We start from the raw sequence: 23212 nt of genomic DNA, 5'->3' as shown, positions 1-23212 counted from the left end.
CAAGGGAACAGAAAAAGTACCCCTGGACTGCCACCCTCGGCCTCCTTCCTGCCTGGCCTTCAGTGTTTCCCCCAGCCCGGATCCAGCTTTGTTTCCTACCTCCCTTCTCCACTGCCCTCCCCCTTCCCCCCTCCCCCCCAACAACCAAGCAGTGTGCCATCTAGCTGAGACAGCTGCAGAGCCTGAGTAAGGAATCACTCCCAGGGGGCCAGACATTTAAGGAACAGATGACACTGGTAGCCTCACTGTTGGGGCAAAGGAAGAAGGAGACGGGCCACCGTACAGTCCAGGCACTAGCTGAGCCTCCAAAGCCGTGGACACAGCATTCGAATTTTGGGAGGGACTGGTCAGTGCTGAAGGTAAGTCTCCCCTCCTCCCTCAGGAAGGGGACAAAGCTGACCACCTTCTGAGCCCAGAGGGAACTATAGGGTAGAGAGCAGGAATAGGGACAGGGGAATAGTCTCAGAACCCAAAGGTAGAAGCAGCCCAGGCAGAGATATATTAGGGGGTGGAGGGAGGAAATAGAGCTTAACCCCTAACTACCTGGTTTAAAGAAGGCTTTGGAGCCCTCTGGGACACCACTGGACTGGAGTCAAGAGCTAGGAGTCTAGTCTGAGTGACCTTCGACAGGGTCATTTCTTTCAGACATCAGATTCCTCATATACAAAATAGGGCTTTAAAAACTGCAATGCTGGGCCGGGCATGGTGGCTCACACCTGTAATCCTAGCACTCTGGGAGGCTGAGGTGGGCGGATCACGAGGTCAGGAATTGGAGACCAGCCTGGCCAACATCGTGAAACCCCATCTGTACTAAAAATACAAAAATTAGCCAGGCATGGTGGTGCGTGCCTGTAGTCCCAGCTACTTGGGAGGCTGAGGCAGGAGAATTGCTTGAACCCGGGACGCGGAGGTTGTGGTTAGCCAAGATCGCGTCACTGCACTCCAGCCTGGGCAACAGAGCAAGACTTCATCTCAAAAAAAAAAAACCTGCAATGCTGGCCAGACGCTGTGGCTCACACCTGTAATCCCAGCCCTTTGGGAGGCCAAGGCAGGCGGATCAACTGAGGTCAGGAGTTCAAGACCAGCCTGGCCAACAAGGTGAAACTCTGTCTCTACTGAAAATACAAAAATTAGCTGGGCATGTGGCACACACCTGTAATCCCAGCTGCTGGGGAGGCTGACGCTGGAGAATCACTTGAGTTTGGGAGGAGGAGGTTGCAGTGAGCCGAGATCGCACAAAAAAACAGCAATGCTGGTTAAATAAAACATGGAGGGACATCCATTCATTGAGATAACATGGTACTCTGAATAGGCATGAGGAAACTCTATCATCTGGCATGGAAAAAGTCTCCAAGACACATTAAATGAAAAAAGAAAGGGTCAGAATAGTGTGTATAATGGGCTACCTAAAAAAAAGGAAGATGATAAGAACATATGAGTTTTCCTATTTGCACAATGGAGGTCTAGAAGGAGCCTAGAGACTGGCTACCTATTGCAATGGGGAAGGTTGTAAGATACACACAGGAGTGGGAGGGAGCCTCTCCATATGGATTTTTATATTGTTTTATTCTTTAACTATGTGATTGAATTACCAGTTCAAAGAAAAATGTAAGGAAAAACTAAACCTTGGCCTTTACCATGTCGCAAACACAAGCAGAACTGTAGCAACGTTTTGTCATCTGTTGTAGCATCCGGGTTCCCCAGGGCCCAGGAATAAGAGCCACAGCTTCCTTCTAAGGCTCACTCCAGTATGGCTTAGTCAGGAAGTTCTTTCTTAGGTCTGACTGCATTCCCTCCTGATGAAACATCCAGCACTGCCTCCTTAGTGCCATGTAGCTATCAATAGGTATCCTCAACTCCCTCCAGGCCTTACTTGGTTGGCTGGGTAAGTCTAAGCCCTATAACCCCTCCCTCTGAGACCTTGGAATAGTTTGGAGTTGCTCAGTGAGAGGACAGGACTATTGGGTCTGGTAACTAACCAGGAAAAGGGAGCTAGGAAATGAAGAAAAGAGAGCTTGACTGCTCTCCTGGCCCTCTCCTGTGTGCTTCCGTCTCCTCTTATGTCTGAACACACACATAACATCTCTGAATCTCCCTCCTACTCCCTGTCTTGTCCTTCATGGCCTCATCCTCTCCCCAGTCTCACAGGTGAGTGCCCACGCCTGCTATCACCATGACAACCATTCACAGCCAGCAGATGCTGCAGGAGCACGTGTCCATGGAGTTCTCCAGCTCCACCACCCACGTGCAGACCTTCTCCCAGACAACCAAGATCGTCGGAGGCAAGTGGCACGGGGGCAGGGAATGGATTGGGAAGGGCAGCTATTCTTCCTCTACACCTATTCCTTGGGTGGCCCCAGTTGTGCCACTAATGGGCCCCTCAGGAGCCCACAATACCATCAGCAACCCCCACCCAATGTGTGCTTCTAATCTGGGCTTTGTTAAAGCTTCAGCCAGCTGGATGTACACCACATATCAGATCTCCAGGAAAATAGCTTAGAAAAGATCAATCGTGTGGATGTGTGTGAATGATTGATAAGCTCTTAATTGCTGAAGGAGATCGGAGCCATAGGTGAACGGATTGTGTCTCCAAAGGTAGAACTTCAGGCATGGGGGAAATTAGGAGGGTAGCCACCTTATCTACATATCAGTAATGCTGACCCTGCTCCACTTAAGAAATAGGAGACTTGGGGCTACCAGTGGAGAAAGAAGGTGAACACATAAACAAGAAGGTGACCTTAGCTTCCAGGCTCTTAGCCCACTGGGGCCAGACTTGGAGGAGGGCAGATCCAAGGGAAAGCTGAGAAATGGTCTCAGAGCTGAACAGAGTGTTTTAGTCATGTCTCTAGTGGAAAGAGATTAAAAGATGGCCAGGGGCCGAGACATTGGATACCCCTTCTCACAGTCATTGCCCCTCCCTCAAAGCCTTAAATGGATGGAGTCCCTCAAAGTCTTCTGTGCACAGAGGTCAAGGCCAGATACATACTCTATACCAACCAATATCTCCTGGCCAGTGAGGCAGAGCAAGTGGAACAGCTGGGACTCAAGGCATATGGTCTAGACCAGAAGGTCCAAACTCAAGTGATTTATAGCAGTGATTCTCTGCCCTGGCTGCACATCAGAGTCACCTTAGAGCAGGGGGTGGGAGGAGGGCAAAAATACGGCAGTACCTGAGTCTCACCCCAGACCATTCAATCAGATATTTCTTATAAAGTTCTCCATGGATTATAATGTGCAACCAAAGCTGTAGACCACTGACCAACAGGGCCCAGGCAGGGAACATAAATGCAGGGAAAAGACTGGGGTAAACTAGATGGTATATCCCATCTAAAGGGGCAGCTACTATTCACCTCCCACTGACTGTTGCCATATGGGAATACAAGTCCAGTGTTGAGAATCCAGAAATCTGAATTTTTATGTGAAATCTTTCTATTTCAGATGTAGGGCTACTTTTTTGTTTAAACATTGTGGAGGTCACATAAAAGACATCTGCAGGCCAGGTGTCCCCTGCATTCTGCCTGTTTGAGACCTCTGGTTCCTATTTAAAAGCAGGCCACGAGAGCTTCTTAACACACTTTTCCCCCTCTGTCAGATTAGTGGGATACTAAAGGCACCTACTTCAGTGGGATACTGTGGAAATTAAATAAAATCACCTCTGATATGTGCCTAGCACAGTTCCTGACTCAAGGAAAGTGTTCCATGATTCAGAGCAATTGTTATGAATTGATAACTCACCAGCCAAGAAGATTTTCTGTAATTTTATGCTGCAAAAAGTTTTTTGTCTTCCAAATATAAAATTATATTTCCACATTGAAGATGTGCTTTCAGATAAGGATATTCCCATATATAGCCCCACTGGAGTGGGAATGTGTCCTGTCCCTCACTCAAGAATCACTACTGCCAAGGCAATGAATGCTGAACCCACAGAATGGCAGGGAGAAAATCTAGAGCAGAGCTCAGCCAAGCTACAGACCTCCCAGGCAGAAGCAGGCCTAGCCCCTCTTAATGCTACTGGGGGATCAGGACTTCCAGGAGAGAAGCCTAAGAGACCAAGAAAATTCCAAAAGAGAAGCCACCTTAAAAAAAAAAAATAGGACTCAGGGCTGTGGCCCCATAAAGGTAATGGACCACTGAGGTGTGGGAAAGGAGTTCGCGTCCCCTGGTGGTTGAAACTTGCCATAACACAATGGCCCATCGACGCACCCTGCTTTCTCCCCACGTAGCTGGTCCTGCTCCCACTTCCCTAAATGCCCTTTGTTCCCATGCTCCACCGTCCCCTCAAGAAAGCTCAGTCCTCCCATCGCGAGCTGGGCTTCTACCTGGAGCCCGTTCTGACCTCTCGCCTGCCTCCACAGAGGAGGTCGTGACGAGGAAGTCCTCGAGCACAGTGGAGTTCTTCAGCTTGGTGACCCGGAGCTCCAACATCCCTGCGGGCGACAGCGTCCCAGAGTTCGTGGAGAAGCCTCACCCGGTCACCGCGCCCGAGGGTGTGTTGCTGCCCATGGCTCCCCGGGCCCCCAGTGCTTCGCTTTCTAATCGAGTGTCCCCACCCTCCCTTCCACCCCAACGCCCTCCAATGCTAAACCCTGGCAGAGCCTGCCCGAGGGTTCCTCCCCTGCACGGGGCCAGGCCCAGGTGTCTGGGAGGAGGCGGGGAGCCGGCAGAGGGTGGCAGAGGCTCTAGCCTAGTGGCTAAGAGGCGAAAACGCGTCCTATGCTCATCGCAGGGGACAAAGCCGTGTTCCGAGCCCGGGTGCAGGGGAACCCCAAACCCCACATCTCCTGGAAGAGGGAGAGCGGCATCCCCATCAAGGAGTCCGCCAAGATATTCTACGACAGCATTAACAAGGAACACGTGCTGAAGGTGCGGGGGCCGAGCCTAGTTATGGAGAAGGCCAGAGGCAGGGACCCCCAGGGCGTGCCACCAGTCTTCTCACCAATAAGAGCCTTAACGGCGGCCCGAGAACTGCAGCAGGATAAGAGAGGAGGAGTCAGGAACTGGGTGTTGCCCGAATGAGCAGAGGACCCAAAGTACCCCCAGGGCAGAGCAGAGCAGGGGCAGAGCCAGAACGTGGTGGGGCGGGGCCCAATGGAAGTGAAGGGGCGTGTCCACAAGGCGAGTGAGCCAAAAGGAATACGGGACCAAGACGGTGGCCGTAGCCATGGAGGGCGGGACCACTGTGGGTGGAGACGTGCCGGAGGGACTGGTCGTAGAGTAGGGTTGAGGGTCAGGGGCTCTGGACTCTCCAGCTGAACCCTCTAGAACAGCCTCCCCAAGGACAGACCATCCTTAGGTCTAACCAGCTTCTGGATCACTTTCTGAGAGCTGGGCCTGCCCAGCTGCAACCTCTGGCTCCAAGCCCTTCGAGGAAAGAGAGGGATGGGTCACTGAGAGATCTAGGCCTATAATTACTTCTGATCCTATAATCACTCGGATCCTGGCCCGATTTCCCGTTGTGAAAGGCAAAGAGCCTCCTTTTTTCCCCACAAACAGAAGTAGTCTCCTCCCAAAGACCCATCATCACTGGACTTTCAGCCCGGCACAGCACATAGGAGCTGCCCCAGGTCCCCCTACTGGCCACCTCTTACACAAGCTCATTCATTCAGCAGACACTTTCTGAGTCTTGGTTTCTGAGAGCCTAGCAGGCTTCTGCAAGCACCATGCAGACAGGTACCAAATCAACCTTACTCACCACCGCTCCTTCTGGGGCTCAGCCCAGTGCCTGGTACAGAGGAGTAAATTGTATTAAATGAAGACTCAGCAAGATGATGCCAGAAACTGCAGATAGAGTTACAACGCAGGGGAAGTCCTGCCTTCTGGGAGCTCACAGCCAAGGGGGAAAGTCTGATGGAGAAGCAGACAGTTTTATTGCTATGGAATCAGGCTACAAACATGCATACTCACACTGACTGCTAGCTGGTACCTCCAAATCATACAGGCTGCTCAATCCTCCATACGTATACCCAACACTCAGCTCCTATTGTCCCCTAAAAAAAAAAAAAAAAAAAAAAAAAAGGCGTCCTTCCTTATCTCACAGAAAGTCTCCCTGTGGTTCCTTTTCCTTCCCCCTCTAATGGCCGGATTTTGATCCAGCTGGAGCCACTGACCTCAGATGACTCTGACAACTACAAGTGTATTGCAAGCAATGATCATGCAGATGCCATCTATACTGTATCTCTGCTGGTAACAGAAGGTGAGTCGGCCCCTTCCTCTTGGCCTTTCTTCTTAGGGGCCAGACTCCCCCTGTCTGAACCTGTCCCTCTGTGTGTCCTCAGGTCAAGAGAAAATGGACTTCAAAAAGATGCTGAAGAAGCGGTGAGGCTGGCAGGTCCCTCTGCCCAAGATATTGTCTCCTCATCCAGGCTGAAGCCTCTCAAAGGCCTCTCCACAGGGCCCTGAGTTCCAAGAATCCATGGAGTAGGGACGGGCTTCTCAAGGTTGGGAGAGGCATTGTGTACAAGCTTAGTCCCTTCCTCCTTCTCCTAGGGCACCCCCTGCTCCCAAGAAGCAGCAGAAGAAGGTGGCAAATGAGAAAGAGATGCTGGAGATTTTGTCCAAAGTGCCCAAGAAAGACTTTGAGAAGGTCTGCATGGAGTACGGATTCACCGACTTTCGGGGGCTGCTCAGGAAGCTCAAAGAGATGAAGAAGAAAGTAGAGGTGGAGGTCAGTACCCTGCAGGGAGCAGGGGCCTGCAGGCTAGGGGCAGGGCCTCACCCAAAGTGCTAGTGCCTGTGTATTTCTCAGCAGCAAGGTCTCCCCAGTTCTGCACACACATACTCAGAGGCATACTCTCTACTGTGAAAGCAGCAAGGGAGCACAAGTCACCTTCCTTCTAATTCTGTCTTTATCACTCCCTAATATACTTGCATGGACCTTGGAGTCAGATAGACCTAGATTCAAATCCCAGTTCTAGGCTGGGTGCAGTGACTCACGCCTGTAATCTCAGCACTCTGGCAGGCCAAGGTGGGTGGATCACCTGAGGTCAGGAGTTCGAGACCAGCCTGCCAACATGATGAAACCCTGTCTCTACTAAAAATACACACACACACAAATTAGCTGGGTGTGGTGGCGCACACCTGTGATCCCAGCTACTTGGGAGGCTGAAACAGGAGAATCGCTTGAACCTGGGAGGCGGAGGTTGCGGTGAGCCAAGATCACGCCACTGCACTCCAGCCTGGGTGACAGAGCAAGACTCTGTCTCAAAACAAACAAACAAACAAATCCCAGTTCTACTGCCTTATTAGCTGTGTGAACTTGGGCATCTCTCTGAGCTTGTTTCCTCATCTACAAAATGAAAATTATACTTCCTTCTTTCATTTGTTTGTGTGTTGTTGCTGTCATTCACTGGTTCACTCAACCAACTCATTAAGCATCTACATTGGAATTAGAGAATCTATATAATAGGCCCAGGTACATAGTGACTATTCCATGAATGATGGTTTGTTTGTTTTTTTTTTTTTTTTTTTTTTGCTCATCCCCTATAATATTCTCTCCTAAATCTTTAAATTGATCAGTGGAGCAGTGCAGGTTGTTATCTAATTAGCCTAGTCATTTCTCCCCATACGCTTAAGAGTTTCTCCAGGATTGAGGACACAGTCTGGGCAGGCTTTGGGTACCACTGACACTTGTCATTTTATTATCATAATCTCTCAGGCCATCCGGATTCTGAAGCCCCTGGAAGACAAAGAGACCAAGGTTGACACCACAGTGATCTTCGACTGCATAATGGAGCTGAAAGACCCCAATGTCAAGATGATATGGATCAAGGTGGGGGATGCCTAGCCAGGGTCCACCTTGGCAATATCTCTTCCTCTCTACCCCCTTCTCTCACTATCTATAAGCCTTAGCCTCTCTTCCATCCCATCAAGAGGATGCCTCCTGGTATGGTTGAAAGAGGCTGGAATTGGGCTCTACTGTTAACTGTTTCACCCCTTTGTTGTGTAATGTAAGACAGTCACATTCCTCTGTCTATGCCTCAGTCTACCCATCTTTAAATTGAAAGGCTTGATTAGACAGTCTTAAAGGTCACTGAAGATCTTTGCCTCTAAGGGAAAGCATCTAATGAACTCATGCATATTAAGAGCTCGGGCCTGTGAGGAGGCCTGTGGGGAGGCAGGGATCTTGGATCCCACCAAGCCAGATGATGAGGCTATAGAGATCATAGGAACCTCTGTGTGTCTTGAGGGTTGGACATGCACCCTCCAGCTTAGGCTGGCATTGGGGAATGGAGACCTCTGGAAGCCTCCTCCTAAAGCCCTTCATCAGCTTTTCTACCTGTTCCATGAGGCAGGGTACTGAGCCACTGAGGATCCAGTACTCCCTGGGCAAGTACGATGTGAAGCAGATGGGCACCAAGTACATGCTGGTTATAAGCAACGTGAACATGAACGATGCTGGCATCTACAGCCTGTCCGTGGGTGATAAGCGGATGAGTGCAGAGCTCACAGTGCTGGGTATGAGTGGGGGCATGCAAGGGCACAAGGAGGACATGTCGGGTTGGAAGAGAGGAATGGCCAGGGATGTGGTCCATGGGGATATTGAAGAGGACTATGGGACTATGCAAGAAAGGATTGTGTGTGGATGGGAGTCAATGGAGGGAGGAAGCATCAGATGTAAGGGAGAGGACTATGAGATAGTAAGTACCTTGGGGCTGTGTAGCATAGTGATTACGAACATAGACTCTAGGCCAGGCATGGTGGCTCACACCTGTAATCCCAGCATTTTGGGAGGCTGAGGTGGGAGAACCGCTTGATGCCAAAAGTTCAAGACCACCCTGGGCAATATAGTGAAACCCCGTCTCTACAAAAATAAATAAATAATTGGCCAGGTATGGTGGCACACACCTGTAGTCCTAGCTACCCGGCAGGCTGAGGCTGCAGTGAGCCATGATCCTGCCCTGCTCTTTAGCCTGGGCGATGAAGCAAGACCCTGTCTCAAAAAAAAAAAAAAGTTAAAAAAAAGAACACAGACTGGAGCTAAACTACTAGAGTTCAAATCCCAGTTTCGGCCACTTATGAGCTATGTAATTTAGGTCAAGTTATTTAACTTCTCTTTGATTCAGTTTCCCCATCTACAAAATGGGGAATACTAGAATCTACCTGTATGATAATCGGATGAGTTAATATGGCTACAGTGGTGCCTGGAACATATCTAAAACCATAAAAGTGCTTTTAAAATTGCTGTTACCGTCACTGGGGAGAAGACCACGTGAACATCATAGGAGGGGACTCCAGGTGAGAAGGGCTCGAACACAAACCCAAAGGAAGGGTGCTTTCCCCCAGCCATGGGCCACAGGAGGCCAGTGACACGTGAGTCCCCTCTTCACCATTCCACCCCTCACGAGGGACCAGCCCAATCACTGCCCCTCCTACTGTTTGCTGCAGATGAGCCACTGAAGTTCCTGGGAGAGATGAAGCCTCTGAAGGTGACAGAGCGCCAGGCAGCTGTGTTTGAGATCCGCCTCTCCAAGAAAGAGCCCAACTTTGTGTGGAAGTTCAATGGGAAGGAGCTGAAGAGGGATGACAAGTATGAAATCACAGTGTCCGAAGATGGTCTGACCCATACACTTAAGATTAAGGATGCCAGACTCAGTGACAGCGGCGAGTTCTCTGCTGAGGCGGGGAACCTGGTGCAAAAGGCCCAGCTCACTATTGACCGTGAGTCGTTGGGCAACAGCCTAAGGGGTGGGCTTTGTGACACAGTAACCTCCATGCAGGTAGTCATCATTTATATATCCATCTATCTATCCATCTCCTCTTTGCAAAGCCCTGTGATAGGTACTGGAAAGATAGAGGGATCTCCCCTCTGTTAACTCCTAGTCTAGTAGGGGAGGCAGGTATGAAAATGAAATTAGAATATCAGTTATTATTCCAAGAGTCAAGACACACCGAGATCTTACTATCAGCTGTGAGATCGTGGACCAAGAAAGTATTAGTCTATGCCTTTAATGTCATATATTACAGCACATCTGTGTCACTCTTGACTACTTATATTCTGCTATCACAACTACTTTGGGAATTCGCACATAATGTAGGTACACCAATGAGCATGTCATACATCTGAACCGCACCTGGAATCTATATCACATGGAATCATCACTGTTGTGATGGAGGGAGACACAAGGGCTGTAGAAGACCAAAGAAAAGTCATCACCTGGCAACGTCAGAAATAATATAATGAATGATGTCCAAGCTTTACCAAGAACTAAAAGGAGTTCCACTTTCAGAGAATGAGGGAGAGTAGAGAACATCCCCAGCAGAGGTAATAGCATGTATAAATGTCCAGACATTAGAGAGAGAATGCAGGTATGGCTGGAGCTCCAAGGGGGCATTAGAGATATTGAGAACTGTAAAAGTTCTCACCCCATTTTACATATGAGGAAACTGAGACTCAAGAGAGGTAAATGAGTTTTATATAGTCAACTAGCAAGACAGGGCCAGAGCTAGGACTCTCCCTGTCAGGTACTTCTGTGAGTCACATATTGCACACAAACACATTCAGTATCACAAGTTCTTGTGTTTTCTGGGGCCAGAAAGAGGGACAGGGCTCATGGCTCTGTAGCTGCAGAAAAAAGATGTTGTGGTTTGGGAGCAGGCCCAAGTGTCTGTCCGTCCACAGGCATCCCCATCAAGTTTGAGAGCAACCTCAAAAATGTACGTGTGAAAGAGAGGAGCCGTGCATGCCTGGAGTGTGAACTGACGTCCAAGGATGTGACACTGCGCTGGAAGAAGGATGGGCAGCTGCTGATGCATGGCACTAAGTACAGCATGAACCATGAGGGCAAGCGAGCAGAGCTGGTCATTGAGGATGCACAGCTCAGTGATGGTGGCGAGTACACCGTGGTGGCCATGCAGGATGGAGACCCTACTGAATACTACAGTACTGCCATCGTCACTGTAGAGGGTAACACCCGCCCTATCAATCCCCACTGACCAATCCACCTGACCCTGGCATTCCCTTACAGTGGACATCAATTGCCCCCCTCCCACTAACTCCAATCCTCCCGCAGACCATGACCAACTTGTGTCTCCCCACTCTGATCACCCTCACCTCCAATATTCTGACCATCTCTGACCTCCCATGCCCTGAACATTTATACCTCCTAGACACTATCACCCCCCATCTTCCAGACTCTGTCCCAAATTTCCTGACTTCGTCCTTCACTTTCAGACTCTAACCATCCCCAGCAACCCTGATATCCCAGACATCTTGATCCCAACCATCTCCTACTACCTAACCATAAACCACTTTTCACAGACTCTGGCCACCCTCAACCCCCAATGACCCTATGTATCCTACAGTCTAGCATAACCACAACTAAACATCCCAACTCCAGTGACCGCCTGCATCTTCACCATATATTTCCCCCTTCAACCCAGCATCCTAAGTCCCTGCTGACCACCCTTCACTAATCAATACCCCATTAGCCATCTCCCAGTTTTCCTGGTCACCATTTCCCAAGCCACTGACATTTCCCCATCCCCCTCCCAGCTATTGCTCCAGTTCCCCCCACTGACCATCCCCCAATCACCTATGGACCACAATGGCAAGCTACCTGCTCATTATAAATTATTTTGATTGACACAGCACCCCTGACCAGTCCCATGACCATCGCCATCAGCCCTTTTCCCAGAAGTCCCTCCCACCCCAACATCCTGAGCCAGTACCTTGCCCACCTTTCTCCCCAGAGCGTCTGGCCACAGTGAAGAGCGGGATGTCTGACGTGCACGCAGCCACTGGGAGCCCGGCTGAGTTGTGTGTAGTGCTGAATGACGAGAAGGTGGAGGGTGTGTGGCTGAAGGACGGCAAGGAGGTCTGAAGCAGGGACCAGGGAAGGGGGTGAAGGAGGTAGACCTAGCCTATGCTCACACTCACGCCCACCCCTGGCCCCCAGATCACGGACTTGCCAGGCGTGCAGATTGTGAAGCAGGGTGCAGTGCACAAGCTCATCTTCCCCAGTATGGGCCCTGAGCACGAGGGCAAGTACACATTCCGGGCCAAGGGCGCGGAGAGTGAAGCCTCTGTATTCATCGCAGGTACGGATCTGTCCAAGGCAGGCAAAGCTCAACCATGCCTGGCCCACCTACAAGCTCATGGCTTCTCCCCCGCCCCATGGGCTCCTCCATGCCAATGCTCAAGCCTTCCCTGCCGCCCCGCCCCACAGATCCTCCTACCATTGACCCGTCAGTACTGGAGGCACTGGCCGCACACCCCATCACCGTAAAGGTAGGCCACACAGCCCACATCAACGTCCCCTTCCGGGGAAAACCGCTGCCCAAAGTGACATGGTACAAAGATGGCATGGAGGTGACGGAGGAGGAACGCGTGTCCCTGCAGCGCGGAGAAGACCAGGCGCTGCTCACCATCTCCAACTGTGTGCGTGAAGACAGTGGCCTCGTCCTGCTTAAGCTCAAGAATGACCACGGCTCAGCCACAGCCACTCTGCACCTTAGTGTGCTGGGTAAGGGCAGAGCTGGTCTGGGCTGGGCTGAACTGAGGGCACCTGCTGCCCAGACTCAGGGCAGAAGGCAGGCTGAGGAGGATGCCAGAGATAGAGTTGAAGTTTGGGCTGGGAATGCACCTAGAAGGCTGGCTTTGCAGGCAGAAGCCCACTTTCTAACTTCCCAGCTAGCTCTTGACCGAGTGAACCTCCCTAAGCCTCAGCTTCTTACCTAGAACAGGGTGATTTTTTTTTCTAGTATCCATTTCTAGTGAATTTAAAGTGCACAGCTAAGAACACAGGACATAATATACTTTCAGATATGTTACTTAAGTATTGTTATTGACTTGAAGAGGAAAACTTGATAGGAGGTAAGGTGGAAATGAGGTGAAAGACAGGTGAAATTGGCCAGACACAGTGGCTCACGCCTATAATCACAGCACTTTGGGGGTCCAAGGCAGGTGGATCACTTAAGGTCAGGAGCTCGAGGCCAGCCTGGCCAACATGGCGAAACCCGGTCTCTACTAAAAATACAAAAATTAGCCAAGCGTAGTGGCACACACCTGTATTTCCAGCTACTCGGGAGGTTAAGGCACAAGAATCGCTTGAACCTGGGAGGCAGAGGTTGCAGTAAGCCAGGATCAGGCCACTACACTCCAGCCTGGGCGACAGAGCAAGACTCTGTCTCCAAAAAAACAAACAAACAAACAAAAAAAGCAACAACAACAACAAAAACAGGAGTGGATTTAGGGTTGGAGGTGAGGTTGACTGGAAAGAGTAGTGAGTCTGAAAGTGAAACAGGGTGAGGTGGGAGGTCAGATACAGCTGGAGACAAAATAACGTGGGAAAGATGGAATGGGGATTGGGAATGGGATTTGGGATTTGTCTGAACATGAGGATATAAGGAAAGAGATAAGGAGCTGGCCTGAATGTACTACTTATATTCAACATGCCACATACACGCCATCACCACCTCCTCCACCTGCATTTCCATCGAGCTGTGGCATGGGAAAGTTTGAGTTTCAATTCAGCAGCAAGACTGAGCACCTCCTCTATGTTCTCACTGCTGGCTACATAGAGATGAAGTATCCCCAGCAGTTCCTCAGTCCAAAAGGGGTGAAACTGGTAGACAGACTGTAATGATAACATAAGGTAAACGTTGGTACTAGAAAGCACTGGTGTTCTCAAAGCTCAGAAGGGGAGAACTTGTCTGGAAGGGGACAGGGAGATCAGCTAAGGGCAGGGGACCCTAAGGTCTCTAGTCTACCCATTGCTAGGCAGATGGGAAACTCACGGGGGCAAGGATCAAACTGTTTGGGCAAGTCTTAGAAGGAGGGATGATGGACACAGGGAGGGGCAAAGGGTCCAAAAAGCTCAAAATCCAGCTATCCCTTAGTCTGGGCAGACTTTTGATGAGTGGGAGGAGGCTCTTCTGATCCTTTGTTCCAACGCCCCATTCTGAAGCTGTTCTCTGTCCCCAGACCGTCCAAAGCCTCCACAGGGCCGGGTGGAGTTCCTGGAGCTCTCAGGTAGTTGTGTGCACATGAAGTGGAAGGCCCCAAAGGACAATGGTGGACGACCTGTGACACAGTTCATAGTGGAACGGAGGGCAGTTGGCAAGAAGTCCTGGATTAAGATAGGCGAGGTGGATGGCAAAGTCACCAACTTCTCCACCAACAAGGTGGAAGAGGGAAAAGCCTACCAGTTCCGTATCCTGGCAGTCAATTCAGAAGGTGTGAGTGACCCACTGGAGACGGAAGAAGTGTTTGCAGGAAATCCCATAGGTCAGTGAGATAGCCTGGTGCTCAGTGGGGAACCCAGGGGTCAGCGTGGGGGCCTTCAGCCAGGGATGAACACTGATCTGTGGGGAATTCCACGGGAACATCTCTCTAGCTGTCTCATGAGACGGACTGATTCCAGAGTAAAAACAGAACATCATTTTTGGGTAGGAATTCTCAACTTTGTCCAGTCATATCACATGCACAACACACTCCCATGGGTATACCCAGGACGTACACAACTTCAGGGAACTGACTCCACTTCTTTCTCCATCCCAGAAGTCATCCCAGAATCCAAGTGAGCATGATGTTGCTATAGGGATAACCTTGAAACCACTCTAACTTTTTCCCCCCAGAAAACCCTTGACAACGTTGGCATTTTAATTATAATTACAGGCTGGGCACAGTGGCACACACCTGTAATCCTAGCACTTTGGGAGGCCGAGGTGGGCGGATCACCTGAGGTCAGGAGTTCAAGACCAGCCTGGCCAACATGGTGAAACCCTGTTTCTACTAAAAATACAAAAATTAGCTGGGCATGGTGGCAGGCTCCTGTAATCCTGGCTACTCGGGAGGCTGAGGCAAGAGAATTGCTTGAACCTGGGAAGTGGAGGTTGCAATGAGCCAAGATCGTGCCACCGCACTCCAGCCTGGGCAATAGAGTGAGACTTCGTCTCAAAAATAATAATATTATTATTATTACTGCAAGTTAATTACTTGCTATACCTCTCCCAGCTGATCTCCAAATCTCATGTCAGGACAGTAGATTGAGAATAATGGGATTGGGGGTCATACTGTGGAAAAGTTTAAGTCACTGATTCTCAATGTTGGCTATACATTAGAATCACTTGGTTTCTTTAATAATGCTAATAATACTTGCCATTCACACCAGGCATAGAATATGGGTAGGCGGGACCCAGACACTAGTTGTTGTTACTGGGGTTTTTTTGTTTTGTTTTGTTTTCATTTTTGTTTTTACTTCCCACTTGATGCTAATACACAAGCAAAGTTAAGAATCATTTGTGCCAGGCATGGTGGCTCATGCGTGTAATCCCAGCACTTTGGAAGGCCGAGACAGGAGGATCACTTGAGCCCAAGAGTTCAAGATCATCCTGGGCAACACAGTGAGACCTTGTCTCTAAAACAGGAAAAAGAAAAAAGAATCACTGGTTTGAGTTTATTTAAGCAGGGGAAGCAGAAGTTAGCATGAGGTGGGCAACTATCTACATGCTTCCCTTCCTAACCTTTGTGCTCTCTCTGTCCCCCACAGAGCCTCCTGGTTTTGCCTCCCAGCCTCAAGTGACTGATGTGACTAAAGAGACTGTGACCATCACGTGGAATGTCCCTACCCAGGATGGGGGAGCCCCAGTGCTTGGCTACATTGTAGAACGAAGGAAGAAAGGCAGTAACCTGTGGGTGCCAGTCAACAGGGACCTCATCCAGGGTGAGGTCCTTGGGACAGAGGCCCAGGAGGGGCCAAAGGAGGTCTTGCTGAGTGGAACCATTAACTGCTGACATAGTCCCTCCTCCAGCTCTTCTGGAAGTTTTAACAACATCCCATGACCTCCTCTTCTATGTCTCTCACTCTTGTTCTCACCCCATGGATGCCTCTGGCCTCACGACCCCTCATCTTCCCATTTCAGGCACCAAGTGCACTGTGAATGGTCTCCTGGAGGACACAGAATATGAATTCCGAGTTATAGCTGTAAATAAGGCAGGCCCTGGACAGCCCAGTGTGCCATCCAGCTCAGTAGTGGTCAAGGATCCTGTTAGTGAGTATGGGGCTGCCAGGTCCTGACACATAATGGAATTAGCCCATTCAAAGTAGAGAAAGAATTTCTTCCCTGGGGAAGTATGACAGGAGGTATCACAGTCTCTACACTCTGGAAACTGCCAGTCTCATAGAGGGACAAGATTCACACACAAGAGAAAGTCAGCAAATAAAGATTGAGAGTCAGGGACAGTGAGGAGGTGGGGTACAAAAACGTTTTTTAAATTTCGTGTATTTCTAGTTAGGTGAGGTAGGAGAGGCAAGCTGAGGGTTGAGTAAGGGTGTGAGGTAGATGGTTGGAGGGTGTTGCATTTAGGAAGCAAGGTGAGGGTACTGCCTGGAAGTGGATGTGGTGGAGATGGTTGGGTTAAAGGCTGGAGTTTTGAATATAGAAGCTTTGAATGTGTGGGATATGTTGAATTTAAGGGGTATTGAATTTAAGGATGAAAGCGTTGAAACAGTAAGACAACTGAATTTGAATTTGGAGGTTTAGTGTATAAGATTAGATACTCAGGGTGTTAACTGAGGGATCTGGAGCTAGAAGTAGTGAAAGATGGGGTTCAGGAGTATTGAGTGGAGATGAGTTTGGAGGGGGCACTGACTACATGTCTGTTCTACCCCAGAACCCCCAGGCCTGGTCCAGGACCTGCATGTATCTGATTCCTCCAACTCCAACATTTCCCTGGCCTGGCGGGAGCCTGCAGAGGGAGACCCACCCTCTGGCTACATCCTTGAGATGAGGACTGAAGACACAAAGGAGTGGTCCAAGTGCACAAAGATCCCCATCTCAGGCACCTGCTACACAGTGGGAGGACTCACCGAGAGGCAAAAATACTTCTTCCGAATCCGGGCTGTGAATGAGGCTGGGGTTGGGGAGCCTGTGGAGCTAGACAAGGGGGTCCGTGCCATGCCACCACCAGGTGAGGAGACAGAGAGGGCTGGGGATTCATGCCCAACATGGTACCTCCAAACCTTCTCCTCTGGGGCCTCATCCCACAGGAAAATTGGATGATGCTATGATCATGAAAAAGTCATCCATAGTTATTGTGCCTGGACAAAGTTAGGGGTAACTTCAGGGGCACCCCCACTAAAGCAATCATTGTGTGCCAAATAGCATCCACTGTGTGTCAAAGTATAACCACCCAATGCGTTCTTCTTGCCCATTGCACACACAAAACCAGTTCACTGAGAGCACAGCATTGCAACAAAGAGTTTAATGGACACAAGGCCAGCCATGCCGTATGGGAGACGGAGTTATTACCCAAAATCAACTCCCCAAAAATTCAGAGGCCAGGGAGTGTGCTTCTGACTGGGGCCACAGGACCGGTGGGGTGGGGGGTCAGCAGGTCCAGGTGGAGCTATCAGTCATCAGAAATGCAAAAACCTGAAAAGACATCTCAACGACCAATCTTAGGTTCTACAATAGTGATGTATTCACAGGAGTAGCTGGGGTGTTGCAAATCTTGTGATCTCTGGAATAATGACTGATAATCTGTTATGTCTACACCTTAGCAGAATTCAGGCTCCTCACATCCTCCTAACCTGGTGGCCTTTCATTAGCTTCTCAAAGGTGATTTAGTTTGGGGGAAGGACTGTTATCATCTAAACTATAAACTTAAAAAATGTCTCTCCCAACGTTAGCTTGGTCTGAAACCAGGAATGATTAAGGGCAGTTTGGAGGTTAAAGGCAAGATGGGGGTTGGTTAGATAAGATCTCTTTCACTGTCATAATTTTCTCACTGTTATAATTGTTGCAATGGCAGTTTCAAAAGGAGGTGTTAAGAATATAGAAACAAGACACATGACTTGCCTTCCAGGGTCTTGCGTACTAGTAGGAGACAGACAAGAAAACAAATAAATGTTTCACAGTGTTGCAGGGCAGCTAGATGTCCGTATGGCCTGTAGTGGGGGCATAAAAGAGGAGAGGCTGGGAAGGCTTTGATGAGGAGGCTTAAAGCAGAGTCTTCTTGAAAGAGAGATCCATGCCTCCACCTCTGTCTCCTCCATCTCAGCTGCACCCAAGTTTGACCTCAGTGCCCGGCTGAAGAGTCACATGGTGGTTCGCGCTGGGACAGCCCTCTGCATCCATGCAGCCTTCTCTGTGAGTTGTCCCTGACCCTGACCTCCATACGCTCTCCACATAACCAAAATGGCTATTGTAGCCATCACAGTCTCTGACTCTAATTTGCCCCTCACCAGACCCCTAGTGCGACAGCCTAGCGGGAAACTCCTCGACAATGGAGGAAGGCCTGCCCCCAAATGTCATCTGCGTGACCAATTGTGCCATCTCCTGTCACAACTCAGGGCTCACCACCACCTGACGTGATCTGGCAGAAAGATGGTGTTCCCACCAAGGGCCGAGAAACAATTACCAAGAGCAAAAACCACTCCCAGTTCCTCATCAATAGCGCCAAGCGCTCTGACTCGGGGGTGTACCGAATCTTGCTTCAGAATGAGTTTGGAGAAGCACACTATGACATCCATGTGCGCGTGGCAGGTATGGACAGAAGGCAGAGGCCTCCAGGACCCATCCCTGCACACTCTCCAAAGTACAGCTCCCCAGTGCCGCTTGAGTTCCTACCACAGGAAAGTTGTGCCTTAGGGTCATGAAGATTTCTTTGACAACCCAGAGCAAAACTTTATCATACAGAGTATGGTCGGCAGAGAGAGTAGAAATGAGTGAGGGGCAGGAGGGACAAATGGAGATGAATCCATTAAAAACTGGGGTGACCACTTAAAGAGAGCTGGGAGCTTTAAAATGAAGCTCTAAACCCCCAAAGAAGGAATGGATTCACTTTTACTGAACAGTAACTATATGCCAGGATCTTTACCCATTATTTCTATGAAATAGTCATTGTTAGCTCTATTTTGCAACTGAGGAAAGAAGTCTCAGATAAGTAACTTACCCAGGTCACAAGGCTAGTAAATGGCAAAGCAGACTTTGGAAATAGTTTTCCGACTCCAAGACACCAGCTGCCCGAGACTTGCCCCATCTTATCTTCCATCGGACTTGGCAGATGGCTGGGTTGGGGACACAATACTTCAGGTCCCCCAAGGTCACTGACAGATCTTCCAACTCTTCCAGATATCCCTCAGCCCCCCACAAACCTACGGTTGTTTGAGGAAGTCCCCAACACAGTGACCCTGACCTGGAGCCACAGCCCAGATGTGCAGGAGGACAGTGAGGCTCACTACGTCATCATGAAGCGGGATGCAAGCACCGCCACCTGGTACACGGCAGCCGAGCGTGTCTTCAGCAACAAGTACACAGTGACGGGGCTGCTCCCAGGCAGGAAGTATTACTTCAGAGTGGTGGCTCGGAATGAAATCGGTGACAGTGAGCCACTTGACTCCAAGGACACCTGGCTCATCAATAAGGACCAGAGTAAGTCTGGGTGCCCTGATGGTGGGGATGACATAAGGATCGCAAAGGGTACCCAAGAGGCAGGATAAAATCTGAAAACCATTGAGATAGAATGGTTAGTATCTGGGACGCTGCGGAGAGAAGGAAATGTTGGCTTTCTTCGGGATACTTAGGGGTGAGACTAAAGTGGAGGTGGGGAGTTACCTTTGGGGGCGGAGACGGTGGAGGGGCTGCAGAGGGACTTAGAGCGCAGACGCGTTCTGCTCTGAGGGGAGGGTCTAACGGGGCAGAGAACAGGGGAGGGCTCTAGGGAGCCAGGATGATGTCTGGGATCCCTGGAGACTAGGGGTTAAGGGTAGGGGCCGCGTCGGGAAACTCGAACTGAGGAGCTAAAGGGATAAGACGGGAGACTGTGGACGCTGATATGACGTAGGGGAAGCTTGGAGGCGGAGTTAAAGGCTGGGAATAACAGGGTCCAGGAAGCTGGCGCTGGAATGACATCTCGGCCCCGGGTATATGGGAAAACGTGGCTTGGGTGGCAGACCCCTGGAGTGGCTGGGGACGGGGCTGGGGGGTCCGGGGGAGGTCTGGGGGCTGGTGGGGAGCCCTTAGGAACCAGTGTAACATTGGGCCCCCAGAGTTGGTGGCGCTGGGAATCTGGCCTAGGTCCTGGGGGTTCCGTGTAAGCTGAGCTCTAAGATGTGGGTGCTGGGTGGGGGCCTTGGGGCGCGCTCACGGCCCGCCCCGCCCACGCAGTCGAGGACCTGAGCGCCAAGCTCAAGCCCTACGAGAAGAAGGACTGGCGCCAAGCACCGCGCTTCCTGACGCCCCTCAAGCCACACACGGTGCTCCGCGGCCAGGACTGCACCATGACCTGCGCCTTCCTTGGGAACCCGCGACCCACAGTGACCCTCTACAAGGGCGACGTCAACATAACGGCCAACTCCAAGTTCTGGTACAACTCCACCAGCGGCGTGTGCACCCTCATCATCCCCACCTGCACGCTCAAGGACAGCGGTGATTACAGCGTGCTGGTGGAGAACGAGCTGGGCAAGGACCGCAGCAGTTGCATGCTCACCGTCTATGGTGAGGGCGCCGCGGGGTCCGGCCTCGGGGAGGGGGACAGGCGCAAAAGGCTGGTCTTGTGGGCCATTGGGCAGCTCTTTTTTTAGCTGGCACCGTTTTTTGAGCAGACTACCAACAGGTGGTGCAAACATTCTTAATTGGCCACAGTTCTTACCACTCTCCCATCCTTTCGATATCATTTGTTATATGCCTGGTCACTGCAGAGATGAGAGTTCTCAATCCCTAGATAAGATGTGGTTTGCAACTCTTGGTGAGCCTAGACCTGCCTTCAAAAAAAAGATACTGGTGATCAGGATTCAACCAGACTCACCAATCACGATCTCTGGCAGGGTTCTGGAAATAACCTTTATGTTTACAAAATTTTGCGGGTGATTCTGATGTGTAATCATAATTAAAACTGGTCTAGGATAAGGGCAGGTGGGGGGGGCACAAATAAGGGGAGGAGCGAAGGGAACCCTCCCTTTTGTACATGCATGCCATGTTTCTACTCATGTGTGCACACATCGGGGGAAGCATTTTATTCCTTCCCAGTCTACTGTCTTCATAGCCACACAGCTAGCAGTGTGAACTCTAAATGCAAAGCTGGCCTGCCTTGCTGTTGCTTAAATTTCCCCCGGCTTTCCTTTCATGGTAAAATCCCAAACCAACAAGGTTTCCCCCTCCCCCACCTCTCATCTTCTGCTACTCCTGAACCTTCCATGACACTCCATTGCTGTGGTCTCCATGGTTACAGACCTTTTTCTATCCAGTTATAGATACCTTTCTTTGGGGAAAGGACCTTGTCCTGTTGCTCTGTCTCTCGAGTGCTTAGCTAAGTGTCTGGCACTGAGACAGTATTTCCAGAGAAGCTGCTGAGCTGTGTAAAAGAACTAAGCCAGGGAAGGCACTGTGGGCGCTATCCAGCTTTCATTCCACAGCTAAAGAGATCCCTGATAACTCAACTCTGGTTGTAAGCACAGCATGTGGGCCCAGGGCCCTGGCTCTGCCACTGACCAGCCATGTGACCTTAGCAAGCTACCTCATTGAGCCTGTTTTCTCATCTTCTTTATAGGACTGTGAGGTTTAAATGAGATAGTACAGAATTGCCTGGCACAACGTCTGGCAAATATTAACTGCTAGATAAATAGCAGCTCTCGCCCCTTCCGCTCTGCCAACCCAAGATTAAGGGTCCCAGGGTCCGTCTGCTGGTTTCCTGCATAGGAAGTTCAGCAGTTTGGAATTTCCCTGGTCCCCAGCATCATTAATATAATGAATACTTGCTTTGCTCTTTCAGACAAAGATGATAAGTCAATTGTAGCATCCATCACCGAGAGTCTGCAGAAGAAATCAAAGCACCTTATGTGAGCTCCAGCCCAGTCCAGGCATCAGGAGGCTGTTATGATGTGGAGCTTCTTGGCCGGTCCTCTGCATGGCCTGGTGTAGGAAGCCCAGTTTGCTCTCTGGTGTTTGTCAATGTAAACATTCAGTGAAGGGATGGGGCAATAAACTAAACTCATCCTTTCCTGTTCCTGAGGGTGGTATACAGCAGGGACCAAGGGGATGGATGTGATTGCATGATGGGGAATCCCAGACCTGGACCCCTGAAAGCCTAGTCCAAACCCACCCACAAGGCAGTGACCAGCCTTCCTGTGACTGGGCCTAGACTTCCCTTCCCCTCCTCCACATCCACATGGCACCTTACCCTCCCCTCAGAGCTTGGAGGCAAGTCCTGCTGACTTCATCCTTCTCTCCATCCTGCTCCCTCCCATTTCTTCACACTAGGTAGGTCTGTGTTCAGAGTTCTAAAGTTTGAAAGGATCAAGATCTTCCCTCTTTAGTGTCCAGGGTTCAGAGCTAGAAAGGATTGATCATCCAGCTCACTAAGTTTCAAACTTACGTTTTTCAGTGGAATCCTTACACAACAAAACAAAACAAAACAAAACAAAACACAACCTAAGAAGCTACTGGACTTGAAATAAGGATAGGGGGTCATTATTCCTTCGCTAACCCCTTACCAGGAATCTCTGTAAAAACTAATTTGGAAATCACTGAATCATCCAACCACCCATGACACTTGAGTCTCCTAAATCACATTGCCACAAATGTGCAACACTTCTACTGATGGCATATCCACCACCACCGAAGGCTTCCCTTTCCACTTCTGGGTTAGGGCATTGCCTGTTAAGTTGCAAATGCTCCTGGAGCAGAGTGACACATTATTCTGCCAGGGCTTTACATCTAATGAATGAATCAGCCAATCTAATCCCATTGCTCCCAGCTGTTCAACTAAGCCCAGAGTCCAAGATGAGGGAGATGCTTGAAGGGAATCTGGATCATTTTGAAGGAAGCAGCAGGTCTCGAGTGGGGAGGGGAGGAGGTGGGCAGCAATAGGTGATACTGGATAACCAAAGGTCACCAAGGGTGCTGGGCACCTGTGCACAGGGGAGTACAACAAGGACAAATTTGGACAGTGGCAAATACCACCCATCCCCCATCCTCCTAAACCACATCCTCACCTACACCAGGGAAGTGAGACACACTCCAACCGGCACAGTGTCATCAGAGCCAGGGAGCCAGCCTGGCACCAAGATGCACTGCCCAGGACTGTGACTAGGCTGTGAGGACAGCCAGAGCCCCTGGCACCATGCCCCCATGCCCTCTCCCAGATAGGCATGTGCCACACAGGCCCACAAGCAGAGCAGCCAATGGCTCTTGATTTTTATTATTTTTCACATGGGCAGCGGAAGATGGAGTTGTCCCATCCTTGCTCCCCTTGCATTGAATGTGCCTTGGG

At 50.2% G+C, this 23212-nt stretch overlaps 1 protein-coding gene across 1 annotated transcript; it reads left to right on the top strand.

Annotated features, from left to right (window-relative positions):
- The first annotated feature begins 202 nt into the window (after positions 1 to 202).
- On the top strand, positions 203 to 21946 carry IGSF22 (immunoglobulin superfamily, member 22). Its single transcript, XM_011937471.1, has 23 exons — positions 203 to 359; positions 2141 to 2282; positions 4356 to 4487; positions 4727 to 4863; positions 6094 to 6193; positions 6276 to 6315; positions 6487 to 6664; positions 7655 to 7768; positions 8292 to 8454; positions 9385 to 9657; positions 10619 to 10903; positions 11689 to 11813; positions 11895 to 12036; positions 12165 to 12461; positions 13922 to 14224; positions 15489 to 15662; positions 15862 to 15990; positions 16613 to 16909; positions 18002 to 18090; positions 18294 to 18486; positions 19075 to 19374; positions 20110 to 20439; positions 21713 to 21946. The coding sequence occupies exons 2-23, from the start codon at positions 2174 to 2176 to the stop codon at positions 21781 to 21783; spliced, it is 3981 nt and encodes a 1326-aa protein (XP_011792861.1). The 5' UTR covers positions 203 to 359; positions 2141 to 2173; the 3' UTR covers positions 21784 to 21946.
- The last annotated feature ends 1266 nt before the right edge of the window (positions 21947 to 23212 follow it).

The sequence above is a fragment of the Colobus angolensis genome, unplaced genomic scaffold, assembly GCF_000951035.1.
Source record: "Colobus angolensis palliatus isolate OR3802 unplaced genomic scaffold, Cang.pa_1.0 Scaffold164, whole genome shotgun sequence".
Lineage (NCBI taxonomy): Eukaryota > Metazoa > Chordata > Mammalia > Primates > Cercopithecidae > Colobus > Colobus angolensis.
This window is presented reverse-complemented; position numbering and strand designations above follow the sequence as displayed.